This window comes from Dromiciops gliroides, chromosome X (genome assembly GCF_019393635.1).
Source record: "Dromiciops gliroides isolate mDroGli1 chromosome X, mDroGli1.pri, whole genome shotgun sequence".
Lineage (NCBI taxonomy): Eukaryota > Metazoa > Chordata > Mammalia > Microbiotheria > Microbiotheriidae > Dromiciops > Dromiciops gliroides.
This window is the reverse complement of record NC_057867.1, coordinates 3,881,915-3,903,592: the sequence shown is the minus strand read 5'-3', so window position 1 is coordinate 3,903,592 and position 21,678 is coordinate 3,881,915. Positions and strand designations below refer to the sequence as shown.

Below are 21,678 nucleotides of genomic sequence, written 5' to 3'. Positions count from 1 at the left end.
GCCACAGAGAGAGAGAAGGGAGGGAGGGACAGTGGGCAGGGACCTGGAGCGGACAGAATATGGACCCTTGAGTTCCCAGTTCCACATGGAAGCTCCCAGGCAGCGGCAGTGACTGTTTTGTTTTGGGTCTTTGCATCCCCTCCCCAGTGCCAAGCACAGTGTCAGGTACATAGTAGAAATTTCAAAATTGGGGGTTGAACTGGAGTGGCTAGCCCATTATTGTGGATAGAATGCTAGGCCTGAAGGCAGGGAGACCTGAGCTCAAATCCCAGCTTGGACACTTCCTAGCTGTGTGACCTTGGGCAAGTCAATTTACCTCTGTTTGCCTCTATTTCTTAATCTGTAAAATGGAGGTAATAACAGCACCTACCCCCTAGGATTGATATGAAGATTAAATAAAGTAAGCTTCCCAAAGTGTTTTGCAAAGCTTAAAGAGTCATCAAAAGAACATCACTTCTTGCTGTTCTTTTCCATGGGTGCCTTAGGAGGAGGGATCTCCCATGCTAGAAGCCACCCACCAATCCAAGTTGTAATTTGTGAACCTTTTCCATAGATTCTAAAATTCTAAATTCTCTCTAAGGGTGGGCCGGTGCAGGTGGTGTCAAGGCCCAGTGGGGAGCGAACGGACACTGGTGCTGGTTTGAAGTTAGGAAGTAACCAGTGAGTGTGGAGAGGAGCTGGGATCGGTCCTGTGACACCCTGGGATAACGAGTGCCCTGTGGTGAGGGAAAGACAGCAGGGGGAATAGTGGGTAGAGTGCTGGCCTAGGAGGCCAGCCTGTGCTGGGTGACCCAGGGCAAGTCACTGAACCTCTCTGGGCCTCTGCCTGAGGAGCAGATGAGGAGGGAACAACCTCCACAGATTTAGAGCAGCAACTGTTCTCAATCTTCTAGAGTGCCAATGTGGCAGAGGTGGGACTTGAACCATCATCTGGCTTTGGTGTGTGTGCATGTGTGTGTGTGTGTGTGTGTGTGTGTGTGTGCGTGTGTGTGTGTGTGTGTGTGTGTGTGCATGTGCATACGTGCATGTGCATGTACGCATGCATTTATGCATGTGCCTGTGTGTGCATGCATGCATGCTCACATGCAGGTGTGAGCTCCTCTGCTAATCAGAGCCTGGAGACATCGGGCAGGTGCTTTCCCCTCTCCTGGCTTCCTTTGCTTTCTCTGTACTAGGAGAGGGCTGGTGGGACCAGGTGGCCCTGAAGGTCGATCCCTCCCCCTCCACCCGCTCAGGCCATGACATCATCTCCTTTTATTCCACCCACCACATGGCCAGGGGGTCAGGTTCCCTTATTTGAGCAGCTCGTCCCTGCTGTCGGCCTATGCCCCAAACAAGGCCTGGGGAAGGCTTCTAATTCAAGGCTGAAAAGCTAGGCTGTCCCTCATGTCTGGCCCAGAGAGAGGGAAAGAAGCAAGTATCCAGAAGTGGCCAACTACCATCCCTGCTACGGCAGCCAAGTCCTCCTCTGGCTAAATCCAAACACACTCATTGACCTGAGCGGGGATGGATGCCCAGGGTAGTTCATTCAACGGCTCAAGCTGGAAGCTGGCCTTGGCCTTAGCATAGATCTGGAGGCCAGCTAGTCCAATCCACCAGCTAGTCATTTCACCGCTCTGCCTCAGTTTCCCCTCCTACATATACAATTCTGTGAGAACCAGCTTTTACCTAGTGGAACTCAAATGAGATAAGGTATATGGAATACTTTGCAAACCTTCAAGTGGACATTTAGTTGCTGTTGCTGTTGTTATTTCCCGAACCCAAATCCTCCCCCCTGGTCTCCCTAGGGCAGGCCTGGCAATGGCCTTGTTTTTTTTTGTTTTGTTTTATTGTTGTTCTCTTGTAACAAAGATGTCCCAGCTGAAGAACTGGGTCAGGGACTCTCACTTACTTCTTCATCTTCCTTGGGCATGTCTTAGATCGCCATCTGAAGTCTTGCGCTGGGGCAGTGGCTCATCTTCCCTTCACTCAGCCTCGGTTCGTACAAATCTCCCCAAGCTCCCCATTTCTTCGGGTGCACACGGTGGATGAGCTAGCTGGCCTGCTTTGTGGAGCCCAGCATCCCTTTCCTGTCTTGGGGCTCTGTGGGCCCAGGCCCAGCAGCAGCATAGAGGCCCTGGTTCTACATCATCCTCATAGCTCAGCCCCTGCTATGGTGAGGCCTCCAGGCCACACCCAATGATGGTCTGTGTGTGTGGCTGCTGGCTGAGGCCCCGCCAGGTGGGGCCATGAGGCTCCTCAGCAGGGCAGAGGCAGAGGGATGCATGACGAGCTCTGAAGAAGGTTATCTGCTGTGAGGTGGAGGGGGGCAGAAGGTGAGGGATTGTTATTTTGGAGCCAACTGGAACAGAGGTGGGGGGTGGCTTCTGAGGGAGGGAGGGGTGTGATCAAACAGAGGCCTAGGGAGATGGGGCTCCGTTGGAGCAGTGACTTTGGAAATAGCTGGGTGGAGGGGGCAGGTACCTGTAGGGTTTTGGGCTTCACAGAAACAGCTAGCTGATCCCAAAGCCCAGTGTCCGGCCTGCAATCCAGCCTCACCTTTGACTGATGCAAGCCTTCCTACAACACTGCCTCAGGGGCAGAGAGGGGGGACACCTCCTCCATGAAGCCTCCCCTGATCACCTCCTATCCTAACAGTGGGCGACAGCCACTAGAAGCCATTGGAGATTAAAACAAAACAGCATCGACTTAGAATCAGGAATCCCACCCCAGATCCTTGCTGAGTGTGTGACCCTTCCACCTCCATTTCCCTCTCTGTCAAGTGACGGGGGTGAACTGGGTGACATCAGGGCCTTCTTGGCTCTAGATCTCAGATGCTGAGTGTCAAAGCAAGGACTAGGCCCCTAGAGCTGGTTGACTGCTCCATCACACTTTAGTTGCCCAGGGTGTACAATCTGTCCCCTAGTGGCCAACCTGGTGCTGAGTCTCTGCACTTGGCTCCGCTTGGCCTCAGCCCTCAGAGTGTCTGTGGTTTGGTAGGACCTGCTAGAGCTTGTGATCCACTGGTGGAGCCTTCCTGACCCCAGGTTTGTCTTCATACCAGGTTTCTTGGCTCCTCCTGCAGCCTCCTGGTTGGGGAATGGGAAAAAGAAGTCAGGAGGAAGATAGAAGTCTAGTGAAGGCCCTTGAGACAAAGGGCTCACTACCTCTTCAAGGTCCCTTGGCCTTAATACATCTTTCTCTCAGTGTTTAAGCTTGAGCAAAAGAGGTAGAAGAGCCTGAATGTCAGCTCCTGTGCTGCTTGGGGTGGGGTATGTGAGAAAATAATGATTAATCGTGGATTTCTGGGGGGCCTGGAGATCAGCTTCAGTCCTCCCTTCTTCCCCCCCCCCCCCCATACACACATACTCCAGAAAGTCCAGTTCTTGAGAGGAACTTCGGCAAACAAAAGAAATGGATATAGACTCTCTTGTCTAGCTGCATGAAGAACCACACCTAGGTACTGGACTTCACCTTTGCCCTTCAGCGAGGTCTTTTGCATACTCTTCCCTGATCTCATCTGTAGAGTTCATTTTTATTTAGACTACCCTCAAGTCATGTCAATCAATGGAAGTGAATGATGCTAACCACTGAGCTTTGATCAGAAGAGGTCCTTGACCACACCAGGCTCTGTCTCTTGGCTCTTGGCCCTCTTGGTACATGCTCTCTGTCTTAGGACAGTGTAGCTTTTGTAGGTCTTCCGGAACTCTCCTTGAGACCATGGGCTGTCTCTCTGGGAGACTATTAGCATGGATCTGGGGCTTTGCTCATGTTCCTGCTCATGCTAGCTGCCACACGGTCAATTCTTTACTGGTATATATAATATTAATTAATAATAAATGCTTGCTGCCCAAACTGGAACAAGTTAATTTATAAAACACAGTTTTAGCAATAATTTACAAAAACACCACCAGTATATTTCCAGAGCTTTGGCATAAGAGAACAATTTTCCACGGACAGTCTCAGTGGAACCTCCTAGCAGGCCTAGGAGTCGTTACCTCCTTTTACAGAGGAGGAAACTGAGGCTCAGAAGGACTGAGTGGCTTACCTGAGGTCCCACAGCTAGGAAGTTCCAGACGTAAGATGTGAACTTAGGTCTTCCAGATTCCCAGTGCAGTCCCCTATCCACTTCGCCAAGGTGGGGTGAGGGGGCCTGTGGAGTCGAGTGGACAGCAAGTACATGGATAAATAAATGCAAGGGGACTGGAGGAAGGAGAGAGTACCAACAACTGGAGAAATCCAGGACGGCTTCAAGGAAGAGGGGGCACCTGAGCTGAACCTTGAGGAAATACAAAAACTCTTGAAGAAAGGTGGAGGTGAGGAAGCAGTGTGTTCCAGGCATGTGGGCTAGCCTGGGCAAGGGTCTGGAGACGGGATGGCTTAGGAGTTAACTGCAAAGGGAACAATTCAGCTAGAAGTTGTAGGGGGTGGGGTGGGGCATAGCAGAATGCAGAATCCATCTGGGAATCCATCTGCAGTCAGATTGAGAGGCCATAAAAGCCAGACAGAGAAGTCATATTACCTTACCCCATTACCTTACTCTCCAATCTCTATTCCCTCCACCAAGTTGGGCATCAGATAGGGTTTTATCATGGCTACTGTGCACTTGCCCCCTCCAGGGGCAGGAAATATCTGTTTCTGATATTGAACCAAGGCCATGGCAGTGAGAACTCTCTGTTTCATGGCTGCAGGGGGGCCGGGGTGGGGGGGGTAGGTGGGGCTGCAGCAGCTGCAGGGGCAGTTGGCAGGTCCCGTCTCCACCAGGGCTGGGGAGGGGGAAGGGAGAGCCAGGCTGGAGAACTTAAGGCAACAGCAAATGAAGGCAGAACAGATAGTAGGCCCTTAATCAGGGCTTTGGCTTCATTTGGCCAGTGAGTAAGGGAGTTGCTGGGCCAGGAGTAGATGGGCAGAAAAAGGGAGGCATAGACTCTCAACTGGGCCCTCAGTGGGGCGAGGCAATCTAACGTCTCCCATTCTCCCAGAGGTTTCCTCAACCCTCCTCGAGCTTCCCCCCCTCCCAAGCTGAGAACCTAGTCTCAGACTGTACAGGGAAAATGGAGACCATTGGCCATGAGTGCCCTCTCCTCCCCTTTTCCTCATTTCCCATCACCCAGGTGCCTTCCCCAACCCTCTCCTTTATCCCTGTCTCACATGATAAGGTAGCCTCGATCTCTTCCTGTCTACTGCTTCCCTGCTGCCTCCAAACATGCCCATCTCCCCTCATGTGATCCATCTCTCCTCCCTTTTATGACTATCCTCATTCTACCCAGACTGCTCTCTCCAGAGTTACCAATGATCCCTTTTTTTGTGTGTGAGGCAATTGAGGTTAAGTGACTTGCCCAGGGTCACACAGCTAGTGTCAAGTGTCTGAGGTCAGATTTGAACTCAGGTCCTCCTGAATCCAGGGCCAGTCCAGTGGTCCCTTAATTGCCAAATCCAATGTGCTTTTCCTTAGTCTCTCTCCTTGACATCTCTACAGCCTTGGACCCTGTTGATCACCCTCTTGCCCCAGATCCTCTCTTCTCTCTTCTCTCTTCTCTCTCTCTCTTCTCTCTTCTCTCTTCTCTCTTCTCTCTTCTCTCTTCTCTCTCTCTCTCTCTCTCTCTCTCTCTCTCTCTCTCTCTCTCTCTCTCTCTCTCTCTCTTTCTCTCTCTCTCTCTCTCTCTCCCCCCTCCCTCTCCCGAGTGCTCCTTCTCCAGTGTATTCTGTCTCAAGCTTGCCTGTGGTGTGTCCTCCTTGAGGAAAGGCACTGTCTTTTGCCTTTCTTTGTCACCCCAGGTTTTAGCACAGTGCCTGGCATATAGTAGGTCCTCACCAAATGCTTATTGACTTGACAACCACACCCCAGCCTTCCTTTCTTTGCTGCACTTTACATTCCAGCCCAGCTGAGCTGTTTGCTGTTCCCCACGTGGAATGTTTCATTACCTTGCCTCCATGTCTTTGCAAGGGCTGTCCCTCATGCCTGGAATGCCCTCTCCCCTCACTTTAACCCACTTCGAATCCCTCCCTTTCTTCCAAGCACAGTCCACACTAGAACCCCAGGAAGCTTCTTCTTACACCATCCCCATCTCCATCCCACAGAAATCCCTTTGGGCACAGATTTTGGGTTTAGTCGTCTGTACACATGTTGTTCTACCCCAGCAGACTGGGCTCTCCTCCTGTCTCCCCCCCCCCCCAGAGTGCCCAGCACACAGTAGGTGCTTAGCAAATCCCGTTGTGTCAGATTTCACTTTGGGAATTCCTTTTATGGGACTAGTTTCTCTTTGCAGGAGAGCACCACCAGGCTGGTCCCTCCAGTAGCCCGCCACATGCTGATGAGAGCACTGGGCTACGTGGCCTCAGGCAAACAGGTAAGGCAGTGCCTCAGTTTCCTCCCCTGTAATAGGAGGGGTTTCCACTGGAGGGCCTCATTCTCAGTTCAGTTCCCCATCTGGTGAAGACCATTGCTATGGTACATGTCCTAGGAAGACCTCAAGTGCTTCCTGGCAGGTCCTAGACAGGTGAAGGAAGCTGATGACAAGGGTGGGGCCTGGGGGGGGGGGACAACAGATGGCTTTGGGGGTACATGTAAGGTGAGTGATGAGTCAGCCCAAGGGATTGAAGCAGGGCTCAAGTTGAAGGAGTTTGCTTGCAGCATAGCCATAGAGCCCAGAGGCGGCCCACCCCCAGGCCTGTGCTGCCGAAGAAGAAGTTCTCTAGCTCTTTTCTCTGTCTTCCAGGGTTCCGTCTACAAGAGATGAGCTCTGTGCTCTGTCCAAAGCTGGGTATAAAAGAGCGGACAGCAGGGAGCCTCCTTCAGTGCTCTGGGGTTGGCATGAATGGGAACAAAGCCCCTGAGGCACCCCGTTTGACCTCGTCGGGACTCCCAGTTGAGCCAACCGAGCCACTCTCACCTGCCGCCGCCCCTTCCTCCCAGGCATCCCCCTTCAGCCTGCACTCACAGTCCCCCTTGCTGGCCAGCATGCAGCTGCAGAAGCTCAATAGCCAGTACCAGGGTGTGCCTGGCACAGAGCCCCCAGAGGAGGAAACCCCCACACCAACCTGGCCTGTGGGGGGTAGTCAGCCCGAGGAGTCAGAGACTGCCTCTGCCGAAGCCCACAACCCCAACCTCATTGATTCTGACCCCATAGATGAGGAGGTGCTCATGGCCCTGGTGGTGGAGCTGGGCTTGGACCAAGCTGGTGAGCTTCCTGAGCTCTGGCTGGGCCAGGATGAGTTTGACTTCACGACAGACTTGCCCTCCAGTTGAAGGGGCAGAGGGGGAGCCATGCACACCCCGGGGGGGGTGGGGGGGAAGTGGGCCCCAGCTCAGCTGGCCTCCCTTGTAAACTTCTGTGCCTGGTGATCTCCTGTAAATCCCAATAAAGAGATTTTGCCCCAGTGGCTCGGCTGCGGGAGTATAGCTCTTGCCAGCCAACTCTCTCTGAGGGGACTCGTGCCTGTGCCTTGGGGGGAGAGGGATGTGGATGGCCAAGAAGGGGGGGTGGGGGCATCCCACTTCAAGCACCAGAAAGCCGGCTGGCTTGTGGTAAGGACCAGGGCTGAAATCGGGCTGTGTGGCCTTGGATAAGACACAACCTCAGGGTCTGAAATGAGGCTGGGGATTGGACTAGAAGGGTCAGCACAACACAGTGCTGGGCACTCGATTTGGGAGTTACCAAGACCTGAGTGCAAATCCTGCCTCACACACTCACTGGTTTTGACACTGATCATCTAAGTCACCTGATGTCCGTCTAAGCCTCAGTTTCCACAGCATTTCTCAAAGTTCCCTTCCAGTCTTAAATGTGGAATCCTGATTTCTAAAGTCCCTCCCGTTGTAGCCTTCAATCTCGGCCCCAAAGGGCTGTTTGTCAGCCCAAACACCAGAGCCAGATAAGGGGGCAGGGCCAGAAAGCCTAGAGAGACCTACTCCCTTGGGCCTCTCCCATGTCTGTGTCTCCACATTCATGTCCCCTCCTCCCAACCTGCCCTGGTTTGGGGATTCCTACATGGCCACAGATGCTGCAAGACCCAGGGAAGAAGAGGCCCGATTGAGACTCCAGATCGCGCAGCCTCCCCAGATGCCTATTAGGCATTCTCCCCAAGTCCTCCCTTACGTCAGAGAAGCTCGGGTGCAGGGTTAGGAGTGGGGTGCGGGTGGTGGGAACCCGATGAGTTGATTAATTCACCAGTACTGGGGGCTAGGAGGGACAAGGGATGAGGTTCCCATAGGGGAGGGAAGCTCCGAGAGGAGGGCTGGCCTCGGGCACGGCTTGTTCAAAGGTGCGGGGGGTGGCTTTGGAAGGTCCCAATTTCAGCTGCGGAGATGGGCGCTGGGGATGGGTACCGGCAGGGGGCGGAACCGGGAGGGGGGGATGGGGGGGCGAGGGTGACGCCGGCCGGCGTCCCAGGTGGGTGGTGGGCGGGGCTTCGGGGCCGGACCGTTCTCCGAGCGGCCCCATCCTGCAGGGGGCGGGGCGCTAGGCCGCCCGGCCCCGCCCCCCCGCGTCGGCCTCCGGACAGTAGGGGGCGGCAGAGCGGCACGCGCACGGCCCTCCGGCCGCCGGAAGGGGCGGGGCCTCGGCGTGCCCCAGTCCTCGCCTATTTCCTTGGCTCGCCGGAAGCTGAGGGCCCTTTTCCCGGCTCGTCTCAGATATGGTGAGTTTTTCTCCTCGCCAGTGGCCCAGTGCCTATCTGCCTCCATCCTCCGGGCCGGGGAGGGCCGACGGGACCGCTCGGTGCTCCTTCCGGAGACAGCAGCCCGTCCCCGCACTCTCCCTGCTCTCCCCGGTTGGGGCTCCCGGGAGCGGGGCGGGGCGGGGGAGCCTCAGGGGTCCCCCTCCCCAGCTGATCCCCTGCCGTCCGGGCACAGGCTCGTGGACCCAAGAAACACCTGAAGCGCGTCGCCGCCCCCAAGCACTGGATGCTGGACAAGCTGACCGGCGTGTTTGTGAGTAAGGCCGGGACGAGGTGCCGGCCCTGTTCGGGGTCACGGGGCCGAGGCTGGCTCTCGGGGAGGGGGGGCGGTAGAGAAGGACCCTGCCCAGAACATTGAGGTGCATCCAGCCACCGCGGGAGGAGGTAAAGGATGGAGGGAGGGGCCAGCGGGGTGACCTTGGCCACGTCACTTAACTTTTGTCTCAAACGTGTCCTGGTCAGAGCCATAAAGACAAAGCTGAAAGCGAGCAAGCCCCCACCTTACAGAGGAGGAAACTGAGGCCCTAGGTCCACATGAAGTTGTAGGGTTTAAGTAGTCCAAGGGTTAAGCGTTAAGATCCGGGTTCTTTGAAGTAGGTGGATGACCAGCCTGTCCCAAGATTCCCCCGGCCTCCATACCTGAGCTGCACGTTGTTAGACTGACTCCGGATGCTACTGCTATGCTCAGCCTGCCACCACAGCCCTTCTGCCCTTGCTTTGCCCCCTTCCCCCATCAGGGATTCCACCTTCTATCTCAAGAGGGAAAAGAGAAAGTCGGGGCTTGGACCCTCTTCAGCCACCCCGTTATTCATTAGAAATGGAAGCCTGGGCACATCACGCCCATGCAAGGTGTAGCTATTGTGGGGGTAGCTGGGAATTTGGGGAAAGGTCCCTTTCTGGGGTCTCCCTCTCCAAGGGCTCCCAGTCACTTTCCTCTTGCATGGGCCATCACTGGTGTGCTCTCTGCCCTGCTCTTTTTGCCCACTTTGTCCTGCCCAACCCCAGAGCCTTCCCAGGATGCACCGTGGCCACTGTGGCTATCCATCTTCCCCAAGACATTGACCGTGGGAAGGCTCTTTCTTCTGAATATGAAGACAGGGAGATTTGGGTCAAGGGGTTATTTGTGCTGCTTTGTTTGTAATTCTCATTGGTGCCAGTTGGGTGGGGGGGCGGGGTATCACCATTCTAATTGGGGGTTTGGAAAATGTTTCCTGGGCTTGTCAACAGGGTGTTCCAGAGGCTAGCTTGGGTGTTAGGAAAGCTTGGGTTCAAATCACTCTCATGACTCTTGCTCAGTACAGGTGGGTGTGAGCCACACCCTTATGCAGGCCAGTGCTTGGGGGGTGTCCCAAAAGCCTTAGTGCAGTTTCAAGCTATTGAAGCTTAATACGTCACTGAGACTGGGGCAGCTAGATGGTGCAGTGGATTTAGAAGGACCTGAGTTCAAATGTGGCCTCAGACACTTGACATTTACTAGCTGTGTGACCCTGGCCAAGTCACTTAACCTTCATTGCCCCACAAAAACAAAACAAAAAAAAATACTTCACTGAGACTTTGTGGGGTACCCTGTCCTTCCCATGAGGAGCTAAAAGGTGACCTTGACTCCACAGGCTCCCAGACCATCCACAGGCCCTCACAAGCTAAGAGAATGCCTCCCACTCATCATCTTCCTCCGCAACCGTCTCAAGTATGCCCTGACAGGGGATGAGGTTAAGAAAATCTGCATGCAGCGGTTTATTAAGATTGATGGCAAAGTCCGCACAGACACGACCTACCCTGCTGGCTTCATGGGTGAGTGGCCGGTAACCAGAGGTTGGGGCCCTGTCTCCCTTGCTATTAACAGGTGAAGATTAGTTCAATAGCCCACCAGGTTTTCCCCATGGTTCTGGAGTCCACCAGGCCGGGAGGCCCTTGCTCTTAAGTCTCTCACTACTTTGTGTCTTCCCCTGATATGCTACCCTGGGTAGGTCCCCGTCCCCTCTCTTGCTCATGGGGCTCCCTGTTTCTTGGAGAAGGCTCCCAGTACTGCCTTTCATTGTTACACCTGGTTGAAATCAGATGTCATCAGCATTGAGAAGACTGGCGAGCATTTCCGTCTGGTTTATGACACCAAGGGCCGCTTTGCTGTTCACCGCATCACAGCCGAGGAGGCAAAGGTGAGTGAGCTGCTCACTCACCCCCGCACCCCTTAGTGAGAAAGGCAGACTTCCTGATCAGAGTGGCTCAGGTGGTGGTGGGAGTGTGGCATGTTGATTCCTGGCACCTTAAGGGCCTGGCCATGCTTGGTCCCAAACTGTCAAAAGTGGGATGCCAAGTCTAGCATTAGTACAAGGCCCATCCTCAAGTGACTGTTCTTCATGTATTCACAGTATAAATTGTGCAAAGTGAGAAAGACCTTTGTGGGCACTAAGGCCATTCCCCATCTGGTGACCCATGATGCACGCACCATCCGCTATCCAGATCCGCTTATCAAAGTGAACGATACCATTCAGATTGATCTAGAGACAGGCAAGATCACAGATTTCATCAAATTTGATACTGGTACGTGGTGGCATGTGTTGGAACTTGTCACATGGCTCTTTGGGAGTTCATGACATTGACATCTGTGGCGAGTGGCAGCTTCGTGGGCATTAGTACAAATTAGGGCAGCAGCCAAGGAAACAGTGACCCCAGAGTTGGCAAACCCCAAGGGGGAAATAGGAGACGTTGGACAGATAACTGTCAATTTAAAATTTTCCCCTGATTTCAAATCTATACCTTTCCTACTGCCAACCTTAGAGGTCATGCTAATCCAGCCTTCAGGTCAGCCCTAGAAAGCCTCTGAGGTCAGAGGAGCCTTCCTCAAAGGTCTAGGTCTGACCCCTGGACTAGACTCTCCTTGAGCTGTGCCCCCATCATCCATCCCCATTTCCATTCAGTGCCCATCATTGTCTTTTCTGCCTAGGGAATATGTGCATGGTGACTGGCGGAGCTAACTTGGGTCGGATTGGCATGATCACCAACAGGGAGAAACATCCAGGCTCCTTTGATGTGGTTCATGTGAAGGATGCCAATGGCAACAGCTTTGCCACCAGGCTTTCCAACATTTTTGTGATTGGCAAAGTAAGTCTAAGTTGTCCTTTTCCCTCTAGTTTGGGAAGAGGAAGACCAGGGTGCTGCCCCGAGAGGCTCCAGTCAGAAGGAAAATTTGAGGGGCCCTGAGCTGCTCAACCTTGAGGTTGGAACACTTCAGGCTGGGCAGTCTTGGCCAGAGAGGAGTTAAGCTCTTGAGTTGACCTGACTGGGGGTTTGAGTTTGTGACCATTGAGGTGTGCCCCTCACCTTTGATTAAACATCCAAGTGGGTGTTGAGGCTGACTCACTGGGTTCTTACAGACATGGTTAAGCTGCTTCATGCCCCAAGGCTGCTCTGCAGAGCAAAGCAGCTCAGGGCTCCATTGGGCCTTGTGTGTGGCTGTGCATTGTCCTGCTGGGCACCTTCCAGATGCCATCTGGGGCTGGGCTGGGCAAGCTTTGTGATCTTTTCTAACTCCTGCCTTTTCCAATCCAGGGTAACAAGCCTTGGATTTCTCTTCCCAGAGGCAAGGGCATCCGCCTCACCATTGCCGAAGAGAGAGACAAGAGGCTAGCAGCCAAACAGTACAATGGGTGAAGGTTGGCTTGTTAACCACATTTTCTCTGGCCAAATATAGACCTTCCAAAGTATTGCTCTTCCTTGTCTTTCCATATCTGCTCCTTTCCTCCAGGCCAGAAAAGGAGCCGGCCACCAGGGCTGGGTGACTCCCTCTGAGTTAAGAGAGGAGCCCCATTCACCTTACTGGATGGGCATCAGCTGGTGCTGCATCCAGGCTTCAGGGAGCGGGCCCAGATTTGAGGTACTCTTGCAGAGTTGGGCAAAGGCTGTGTGATTTTTCTCATATGCCACAGTTTAGTCCAGAGCCTTGGCTGGTCTAGTTCCCTCTGCTCCTCCTCCTTTACCAGTCAGGTAAGCTGAGAAATGGCATTAATTTGGAATTACGGTTAAGGTCAGAGGCCTTTGGTGAGTTGTTGATGGGCAGGCTGATACAGCATGGGAGGAAACAAGAAAGGTTTATGTGATTCTGAGGCCCACAGTTGCCAAGGAGAGGAGATACTGAGGGGCCATTAGTTGGTGCTGACCAGGTGGGCTGCAGTCCCAAGGTCAGCTGGGATGAGTACCCTGGCTTCCAGTTCTGCTCTGCTGCTAGCTATGTTCTTGCAAAGGGAATGGGAACAAGCATTTGAGTAGGGGACCTACTGTGTGCCATGCACTTTGTTAAGTGCTGTTTACAAATAGGCTCTCATTTGAGCCTCAAAGCAGCCTTGGGATGGAAGTACTAGCTAGCCGTTGTCCCCGTTTTTTACACTTGAGGCAGACTGATGGGAAATGACCCAGCTAGTGGGGCCAAATTAAACTTGGGCTGCAGTGCTTTCCCTACTGTGTCCTCTAGGTCACAGCACTCTTCTGTGCTCATCTTCCCTACAGAAGATGTCCCTGGGGGGGTAGAAGAGGCAATGGAAGTGAGCTATTGCTCACATAAATGGTTTTATGAGATTACTTTGGAGAGATTGGGATCAGCTGTGTCTTGATCAGTGTGTGTGTGTGTGTATGTGTGTGCACACGTGCGCACACACACGTTAGAGAATGACGGTGACCCTCGCCTGAATCACTGTCCTGGCCTGGTCCAGAGTTGGCTTTCAAAGGGAATGTTAGGTTGGATTTGGGCGTCACATTGTTCTATTATGACAGAGCAGGACAGGTACCTTGCAATCTGGTCATGCCATTTCCTAGCTGTGTAGTAACCTTGCAAACAGCTATGTTGCTGGTCTTTCATTTGGAAGAAGAGGACCCATAGGTCTTGACTTGTAGGTAAATTGGATTGAAGTGAGGCAGAGTTGCACAAAGGCCTCACTCTCTTCCTGAGTCAGTCATTGGGAGTCCAGTGGTAGGACAAAAGGCAGGATGATGGTTGATGGCCCGGAACGCAGTGGGTGACCTTGGCATCTTTGATGTCCGACCAAGATCTAAGTGTTCCAGAGCACCTGCTTCAGCTGCCTTAATGGCCTTTGGTGAGCAAGCCATAATTACAGTATCCCCAGCGGATCCTTTCCCATGGTATCAAGTAGCCCCAAGGGCCAAGGGGAAGGGAACGCACAACGCACATTGATTTATTTAGTATCCACACTATGCTGAAGGCTTTATAAATAGACTAATTTGTTTTATGCAACAACCCTGGGAGATAGGTGCTATTATGATTTTACAGGTGAGGAAACTGAGGCAAACAGGGTTAAGGAAAAAAACCTCATACAAAATGTGGCTGTGTTCCAAAACAAAGTCATTCTGTGACTTCACTGTTAGCAGTTAGCTCTCATGCTTACTGCTGCCATGGATAGAGCACCCACCCAGGCCTGGACTCTGGAAGACTCATCTTTCAGAGCTCACAGCTTACCTTAGACACAAACATAAAAAGGAAGTGATCAGCAGAAGTCATCACTAGCATTAAGGGTCTTGGGGAAAGGCTTCCCCTATAGAGGCTGGGGTTTTAGTTGGGACCCAAAGGGAGGGAGGGAGAGATGAGGGAAAATGGGGGGGGGGGAGGCTGAGTCCCCCTGGCTATACAATGAGGTTGTTGGATCCCAGCTGTGTGTGTGTGTGTGTGTGTGTGTGTGTGTGTGTGTGTGTGTGTGTGTGTGAGACGTTGCCCAAAGGCCTCTTCTCAGCTCTAAATCTAAAGTCCTAGGGGATGGGCAGAGGCCAGAGACCCCAGATGCCAAGTTACCAAAGGCTGGCGGGGGAAGGGGGTTCTTTTGGCTGCTCAGCCTCGTTTTCTCTCCTGGGGCTTGTTTACACTCCCAGGGCAAGTGATGATCGTTATAATATTGGCAGGGAAAGCAAAGCAAACACGGGCAAGGGAAAACATCAAAGCCAATTAATTATCTCAGCAACTGGAAGCATTGCGGGCACCCAAACGGGCATCTTACAGAGTTGGGGAACTGGCAGCGTTGGCAGGGACAGTATTTGCTTCCAGCAGCTGGTTATTATGGTAGCCTCAGCCAGGTGGCGCCATCCTCTGAGCAGAAGCCAGAAAAAAACTTCCTTGGGCTTCTTCAGTCAGGCTGCTTAGTAGCAATAGTTGGTATTTATCTAGGACTTTCAGGTTTTGCAGAGCACCTTATTCGATGTTATTTCATTTGAGTCTCACAACAACCCTGGGCCAGGAAAGGGATAGAGGAAGGAAGGAGGAAAAGGGGGGGGGGGAGGAGGAAGTGGGGAGAGGAAGGACAGAAGGGTGGTGAGAAATGCCAGGGGGGAACTGGACCCTCACTTTAGGCCCTGGACTACCATTTGTTTGGACTCCCAGCAAACATGCCAGCTCTCCACTGCCACCTGGTCAGATACCAGCCTCTCATCTGTAATGCCCATTCCAGCTCTTCCCATTAGGATGGATCTCTGGAAGGCAGACCCAGGCTCCCTTCGTGTGTGTGTGCACTTTATGAACAGGGGAATGCTGGACTTTTGTGCCCTTCCACCTCTCACAGAATCTTGTCACCCTTAGATCCTGCCCCTGGAATACAGGTTTCTGCCAAGGGAGCTTTTGCCAGGAACTAGGCCCTGAGACACTTGCAGACAACACTGGCTCCCTGAATTGAGGGGCTATTTTCTTGTCCAAATGGAAGTTTCCTGAGGACAAGAACTGGCTTGCTTGCTTTTATCTGTATCCCCAACCCTTAACACAGCACCACACATAAGTGCTGAATAAGCAATTTCTTGTCCATTTGCTATAGTTAACTAAAAGCTGGGTGGCAATAAGGAGTGGCAAATGTTTTTTGTTTTGTAGGGCAATAAGGGTTAAGTGACTTGCCCAGGGTCACACAGCTAGAAAGTGTCAAGTGTCTGAGGCCAGATTTGAACTCAGGTCCTCCTGAATCCAGGGCCAGTGCTTTATCCACTGTGCCACCTAGTTGCCCCAAGGAATGGCAAATGACTGGAAGGTTGGAGGCTGGGTGGATGGTGGTTCATCTTAAGAGAAATTGGGTAGAAGGGAGGGGCTTGGGGCAAAAAAGTTGGGGTTTTGAGTTTGAGATGCTTGCAAGGATACCTAGTGTGAGATATAACCCCCCCCCCGCCCCGGCAGGTTAGAGAGATGGGGTACAGGGGGGTCCAAGACAGGTACTTTGTGAATTAAACAAAATTATTGTTCTTGTTTTCCATCACCTAATTTCCCCATATATCTGTCCCCAATCCAGAGAACCAGCCCTCAGAACTGAGAACGAAGGTTTTCTAGTATTAATTGAAATGGGTTTGGGTCCAAAGGACAGGCCAAGATAGCATCCACAGCCAGAGAAGCCTTGGCTTCAAGAAGGGCACTTCCTGAAGGGTGGGCGCCCAAGAGAGGCCCCCTGGGAATGCTTCTGCTGGGCCCCAGCTTGGATGAGGCTAATGGTCTGAAGGGACAAACATGCAGAAACAGTTTTCTAACATTGGTCTTTATTATTATAAACATAACATGAAGAGGATTGTATATGAACCTATGAATTAGGTAATAACACTGTTGCTTGACCTAAAAGGACAGCTTTTCCCTGCCTGGACCTTGCTAAAAACTGAATACAGCAGCTCTACCCTAACTGAACAGGAGGAGACCTAAACCCCTGTCCTCATGTGGACCAGGTGGGCCCTGCTTGAAGCCAGTGGGCGGCCTGGCCTCCACAAACCTCATCTCCAGAGCTACACTGCCACCTTTCTGCTCACCTGGTCCCACTGACATCTCAAACTCCATAAACACTGTGATACCCCGCCCCCCCCCCCCCAAACAAAACAACCCAGGCCAAACCCTAGCTTTGATGATCTGCCCCCATCTTTCCCACCACTCTAGGCCACTATAACAACTTCCAAATTTGTCTGAAACATGAGGGCCTGGGTGCTAATCCTAGCTGCAATGCTCATTATCTGCTTGGCGTTGGGCAAGTCACCCAGTTTCCCTGGGCCAAAATTTCTTCATTTGTACAAAGGTGGGGGGGGGGTAGGTGGGGAATGCTGTACAACTTGGAGGGGGGTGTCAGGGGGCATCTGTGAAGGGAATCACTTAGAGAACTCCCAGTGAGGAAATGCTCTCCATGCTCTGGCATCTAAGCCCTTAGAATAAAATCCCAGAGAGCAGCATTTTCGTCAGCCACAATAAGTGCAGTGGAAGCAGGAAGAAATTATCAGCATGAGGGAACTCAAGAGATGAAGTGACTTGACTTGCCCAGGGTGAGATCTCATCGGATGTGAGATCTGAACCCAGCTCTCTCCTTGCATTGCTTCTTGACAAACTACCTAAAGGGGGGGAGTGGGGTCCCAAGTGGGGATGGGAACAACCACTCAGCAGAATAGCTGGAGGTCACCACACTAACACCCTGCAGTGACGAGGCCTCTCAAACTTGGCCCCAGCCACTCCTCCAATCAGAACTGGAGACCCCCACTAAGCACATGTGCTTAGTGCCAATGTTCTAGGGTGGGGGATGAGGGGAAGGGGAGAACAAGGGAGACAAGAACCTGCAAAGACTCCATGGTAGGGCCTGCCTCGGGAGAAGAGGGCCCTGGAGTCCAGGGCTTGGCACTCAGGTGGTGCCCCCTGTGTTGGCTGTGGATGGATCCTGGGCCGAGCCTGTCAGGCAAACAGAGCCAAGGGAGGAAGAAGGGAGAAGTAAGTGAATACAGGGAGCCTCGGCACCTCCCACACCGCTCCAGACCCCAGCCAACCTCCTTCCCCACCCTCAACTACCAACCTCGAAGGCCCTGGAGCTCCCCACTAAGGCACTGCATGGCGGCTGCAATAAAGGGGTTTTCGTTAGGCCTGGGACAGCAGTCACCCTTAGCCCACACTTGAAGTCTGTGCTTATCTAGCCACCCGACTCAGGACCAATGCCCTCATCCCCCACTTCATCTCTCCTGGTGTTTATGAGGCTAAGGAACCCTGGGAAGAACTGAAGGAGGACAAGTCCACCCCGCTCTCTGCTGCCCTCCCACAGACTCCTCACTTGGGGCCTCCAAGCTAGACAGAAACCAGGTTCTAATTTCTCAGCCCATCCCACCCACCCATGCAACCCCTCTCCCCACAACTTTCCCCCTCCATGAACGTGGGCCTTCACCCAGTAAGAAGCCATTGTTTTCTCCTGGAAAGTTCAGGAAGGGAATTGATTGGCTGCCAAGGACAATGGGGCCACCCTGACCGCCTGCCCCTGTCTCTGCCCTCATACCTAGCTGGCTTTTGAGGTCCTCCACTTGCTTCTGCAGCACAAGGCACTGTCCCAACAGACACCAGAGGAAAGAGGTTAACATAGTTCAGCCAAACCTACTCCCTACCCAGGAGAAGGGATAAGACCAAGATCCTCTGGGCATGGTGCATTGTTTAGAAAGTGCTTTCTACCCATCATCTTAGTCGGATCTCACAGAAATTGTTGCAATTATCCCCACTTTACAGATGAAGAAATGAAAGCTTTGGGAGATGGCCCCTTCCAGGGTCATGTGTCCATTGGTTATGCCATCCAGGTTGCATCTTATACCATACTCCATCTTGAAGAAAGGAAAGGTCCCCTATGCAGCTGTGGTGGGGGGTGGGGGCAGCGTGGTTCCCTACCTCTTTCATCAAAGCTGCTACCAGGAAGAATCTGGGTCTCCAGAGAGGGACCCACTGGCTGGGAGGCCAGACTTCCCTTACCTGGGGGCACGTCTGTCCTGAAGAAGCCTGATGCCTCCTGTCCTGCCTGGAGGGCTGCTCATCTGGAACAGAAGGGGACAAAACCAGGTGGGATCATTTTGGGCAAGACCAATCATGTGGAGCAGGGCCACCCACTGCTGGCATGGAACATCAAGACACTCTGGGATCAGGGGCCTAAGACTAGTCTGTGGCCAAGAGAGGCAGCCTTGGGCACAGGCAATGAATGTGTGCCCCAAGTTGCCTCAGCCCCTGATCTGTACTAAGTTGCACTTGGCACCCCTGAGAGGGTTGGGGTTCTCTGAACCAAGCCCAGCAGGCAGCTTCACAGTTTGGTCCCTAGCTGATAAAAGAAGCTCAGCTGGCTTGGTGAATACTGGGAAGGGGACTAGAACCCATGGAGTGACTGTCTGTACACAGCCAAGCTCTGTCTACAATCCTCTTTTCCCAGAGTCCCGAGCTCAGAGAACTCACCTGCTTTGGACGGTGCTCTGGATCGGGTGCCCTGGTTAGGAGCTATCGGCTTCAAAGTTCGAGCTGCCTGGGGGTCTCTGCTGGTCTTTGGATCTCGAGCACTGGGGCCTCTCTGATGCAGGGAGAACTGAGGTGGCACCGATTTGCTGTGAAGGAGCTGAAGTATACATGTATGTGTACATATGCATGTGCATGCACGCGCGCGCACACACACACACACACACACACACACACACACACACACAAAATCAGGGCTATTAATCCATTTTGCTTAGTTGGGAGCATTGGCTGTTGATGGGGGAAAGGCAGGTGGCAGTGAGGACCCAGCCCCTTACCCACTGCTTTTGCCTCTGTAACCTGATGCACCCCTTACCCAGGAGGGAGAACTGGTCAGCACAGAACCCCACAGGAGGGGGAGGATCTGATGTCCTGACAGGGAGGGCAAACAGCACAGCCTGATGTACCAGAGTGAGGTTGAAGCCAAGGACCCAGGCCTTCCCCATGAACTTTGTAGTGACTGGCTGGGGGAAGCATTGATCTCATGACAGGCACTGCATGATGGGTACCTGTCAGTGGCTAGCCCCACTGCCTTCTTCAGCTTCTACCTTGTCAGTCAGTCAGTCAGTCAGTCAGCTGGTCCACAAGTATTTACTGTTTCACACACTGACTCTCCCCATCAAAGACACAAAGAAAGGTCTAGGAAGCAGTGAGCGCATCTAGGAAGTGGCAGACAGAGGAGAGAGCAGCTCACTTACTTGAGACATCTTGGCTGTTGAGGGAGGATTATTCCCTGCCTTGGCTGGTGGCTCTGCTTCCTTCATCCCGCCTGCCTCGCTATTCCTGCTTTTTTGCTGCCTAGGGCCTGGAGGTGCCATGGGTTCCCTTCTGGACTTGAGCAGGACAGGCATGCCAGAGGCTCTGGAAGGGACAGCTGACCATCTCTTCTGCCCAGTCAAAGGAAGGACCTGATGCCCCCTTCTGGAAACAGCTGAAGAGGCCCCGCCCAGGGATCGTTTCTCCTGGACCAGCTTCCCCAAAGGGCCACTCTTTGGGGCCTTGGGTGGGCTGCCTATGGCTGCTAGAGGCCCCAGGAGGCGCCTAGCAATGGGCTGCTCAGCCCCAGCCATAGTGGGTGCTTCCTGAGCTGGGGGGCTCTCGGGGAAGGAAAAAGCAGACGCCTCTTCTGACAGCCTTAGCCCTCCTAAGGCTCCCTGTGGGGTGGAGGTCATGATGGCCAGATGGGAGCGGTTGTGCACTGGAGGCAGGGCCCCTTCCCCACCGGCTCTGTTGTCCAGCCGCTGGGCTGGAATTGGGGGAGTGTCTGGGCTAAGCAGATGATCTGGCACTGGCGGCAGGGCCCCTTCCCCACCAGCTGCAGCATCAGGGGCCGGGCCACATAACTCCATGGTCACGTTAAGCGGCCAAGCGACAGAATCGGCACTGGCATCAACATCGGTTTCGGCGGGGCTGATGCTTCCTTCCACAGGTGGCAGCCCTTCAAGAAACAGCAGGCCCTGCTCACTTGGGGTGGCTGCGGGAGGCTCCTGGCCTGGATCTGGAGTGGGGGCGGGGAGGGGGCTGTCACCGGGCTGCCCCTGGGCCTGGTCACTGGCCGGCGGGTCCACAAAAGAGGCCGAGGAAGTCAGGTCGAGAGGTGGGATCTCGGCCTCTATGGTGGATACATCCTCTCCCCCTTGACCTTGCAGCTGCTCCGCAATGACCTGGGCCTCTTCAGCAAAGCTAGCTCTGTAACCAAGGGTGTTGTTGGGGGACTGCTGAGTGGGGAGAGAGCACAATTACACAGATCAGTTAGTAAATGCTTGTGGACTGACTGCTTGATCGTTTCGGGCCCCCACTGGAGAAGGCCCACCCTCGAGCGCCTCCCTTGTGGAAATCGAACGGAGGCCGCCAGGGCCCAAATCCCGCCCCCGCTGATCCTGCCCGACCGGGATAGCGGGAACTCCGGGAACTGCCCCGCCCCTCACCCACCCCGGAACCGCTCTAGGCCTCAGCGTCCCCAGGAGGCCCTGAAGAGTTCGCCGAGCCCGGTGTCCTCTTGGGGGGGAGGGGGGCGGGCCTCTAGGCCCCAGGAGGGAAAAGCCCTCCTCAGGAGGCGCACACAGCTCCGAGGGCCGGAGGCAGGATTTGAACCCGACCCGGCCCGCCCCCCCGCCCCCGAGCTGAGCCGGACCGGGCCAACGATTGGCTCCTCCGCCGTGGCCGGGGAAGGCTCCGAGGGCTGGACCTCGGGAGAGAGGTTACCATGGCGACCCGCCGGTCCCTTGGCTGCGTCCGGAGAGCAGAAGGACTCGGAGTCGGGAGCACCTTCTCTACACGCGTCGTCCCAGCAGCCTCGCTTTCAAAACCCGTGCCGCACCCCCATAGGGCTTCCCTGCCGGCCAACGGGCGCCTTCCCCATAGACCCGCCTCCCGAGGGCTCGGCCAATCGGGAAAGTTCGGCGGACAGACGCGGACGGCGGCCAATGGGAGCTCCGGAATCGCTGCGGGTGCCGCCCCGGGTCCTCGAACCGCGTCCGGGCAGCGCCGAGGGGCGTGAGGGGCGTGGCCTGCGGGGTCTGTGGGGCCTGTTCCGGCTGGGAGGCCGACTGAGGGCCTGCCCCCCCCCCCCTTCGCTTGGGGGTAGGGGCACGGGCGCGGGGTCGGGGTCGGGGGGCGGTGTCAGGGGAGTGACGGAGACCGAGAAGTGGGGGGGGGGGGCGTGGGGAGAGATACGGAGACGGAGACTCAGAGACTGTGGTAGGGGGCGGGGCAGGGTGGGGGCGGGGCGGGGATAGATACGGAGACGGAGACTCGGACTGGGGCCGGAGGGTGGG

The 21,678-nt window shown here is 54.3% G+C and overlaps 3 protein-coding genes across 5 annotated transcripts in view; 2 read left to right on the top strand and 1 right to left on the bottom strand.

Annotated features, from left to right (window-relative positions):
- The window catches only part of CITED1 (Cbp/p300 interacting transactivator with Glu/Asp rich carboxy-terminal domain 1), a 151,846-nt gene extending 144,584 nt beyond the window's left edge, over positions 1-7,262 (top strand). Inside the window, exons 6-7 of the mRNA XM_043974180.1 lie at positions 6,249-6,329; positions 6,699-7,262. Of these exons, the coding sequence (XP_043830115.1) occupies positions 6,249-6,329; positions 6,699-7,228 (611 nt within the window). The 3' untranslated portion in view covers positions 7,229-7,262. The remainder of the gene's footprint in view (positions 1-6,248; positions 6,330-6,698) is intronic.
- Positions 7,263-8,543: 1,281 nt separating this feature from the next.
- On the top strand, positions 8,544-12,359 carry RPS4X (ribosomal protein S4 X-linked). Its single transcript, XM_043974094.1, has 7 exons — positions 8,544-8,616; positions 8,831-8,908; positions 10,266-10,446; positions 10,714-10,811; positions 11,025-11,196; positions 11,600-11,757; positions 12,205-12,359. The coding sequence occupies exons 1-7, from the start codon at positions 8,614-8,616 to the stop codon at positions 12,304-12,306; spliced, it is 792 nt and encodes a 263-aa protein (XP_043830029.1). The 5' UTR covers positions 8,544-8,613; the 3' UTR covers positions 12,307-12,359.
- Positions 12,360-15,696: 3,337 nt separating this feature from the next.
- Positions 15,697-21,221, bottom strand: LOC122733362 (nascent polypeptide-associated complex subunit alpha, muscle-specific form-like). Of its 3 annotated transcripts, XM_043973684.1 has the most exons (7): positions 21,107-21,221; positions 19,600-20,619; positions 18,845-19,001; positions 18,374-18,435; positions 17,913-17,958; positions 17,442-17,483; positions 15,697-17,320 (listed from the first exon to the last, which is right to left on the bottom strand). In XM_043973684.1, exons 1-7 carry the CDS (start codon positions 21,107-21,109, stop codon positions 17,274-17,276), a joined length of 1,377 nt encoding a protein of 458 aa, XP_043829619.1. In that variant the 5' UTR covers positions 21,110-21,221; the 3' UTR covers positions 15,697-17,273. The 3 variants fall into 3 exon arrangements, with proteins under 3 accessions (XP_043829619.1, XP_043829617.1, XP_043829618.1); XM_043973682.1 differs by lacking the exons at positions 15,697-17,320; positions 17,442-17,483 and having other exon boundaries at positions 17,821-18,435; XM_043973683.1 differs by lacking the exons at positions 15,697-17,320; positions 17,442-17,483 and having other exon boundaries at positions 17,821-18,435; positions 19,600-20,616; positions 21,107-21,219.
- Positions 21,222-21,678: the final 457 nt, after the last annotated feature.

Coding starts and splice junctions, on each gene's coding strand:
- RPS4X (XM_043974094.1), top strand. Junction 10,447..10,713: donor CTACCCTGCTGGCTTCATGG/GTGAGTGGCCGG, acceptor GGTTGAAATCAG/ATGTCATCAGCATTGAGAAG. Junction 11,758..12,204: donor ACATTTTTGTGATTGGCAAA/GTAAGTCTAAGT, acceptor TTTCCAATCCAG/GGTAACAAGCCTTGGATTTC.
- LOC122733362 (XM_043973682.1), bottom strand. Junction 19,002..19,599: donor CAACAGCCAAGATGTCTCAA/GTAAGTGAGCTG, acceptor TGTATACTTCAG/CTCCTTCACAGCAAATCGGT. Junction 18,436..18,844: donor CAGAGCACCGTCCAAAGCAG/GTGAGTTCTCTG, acceptor CTTCTGTTCCAG/ATGAGCAGCCCTCCAGGCAG.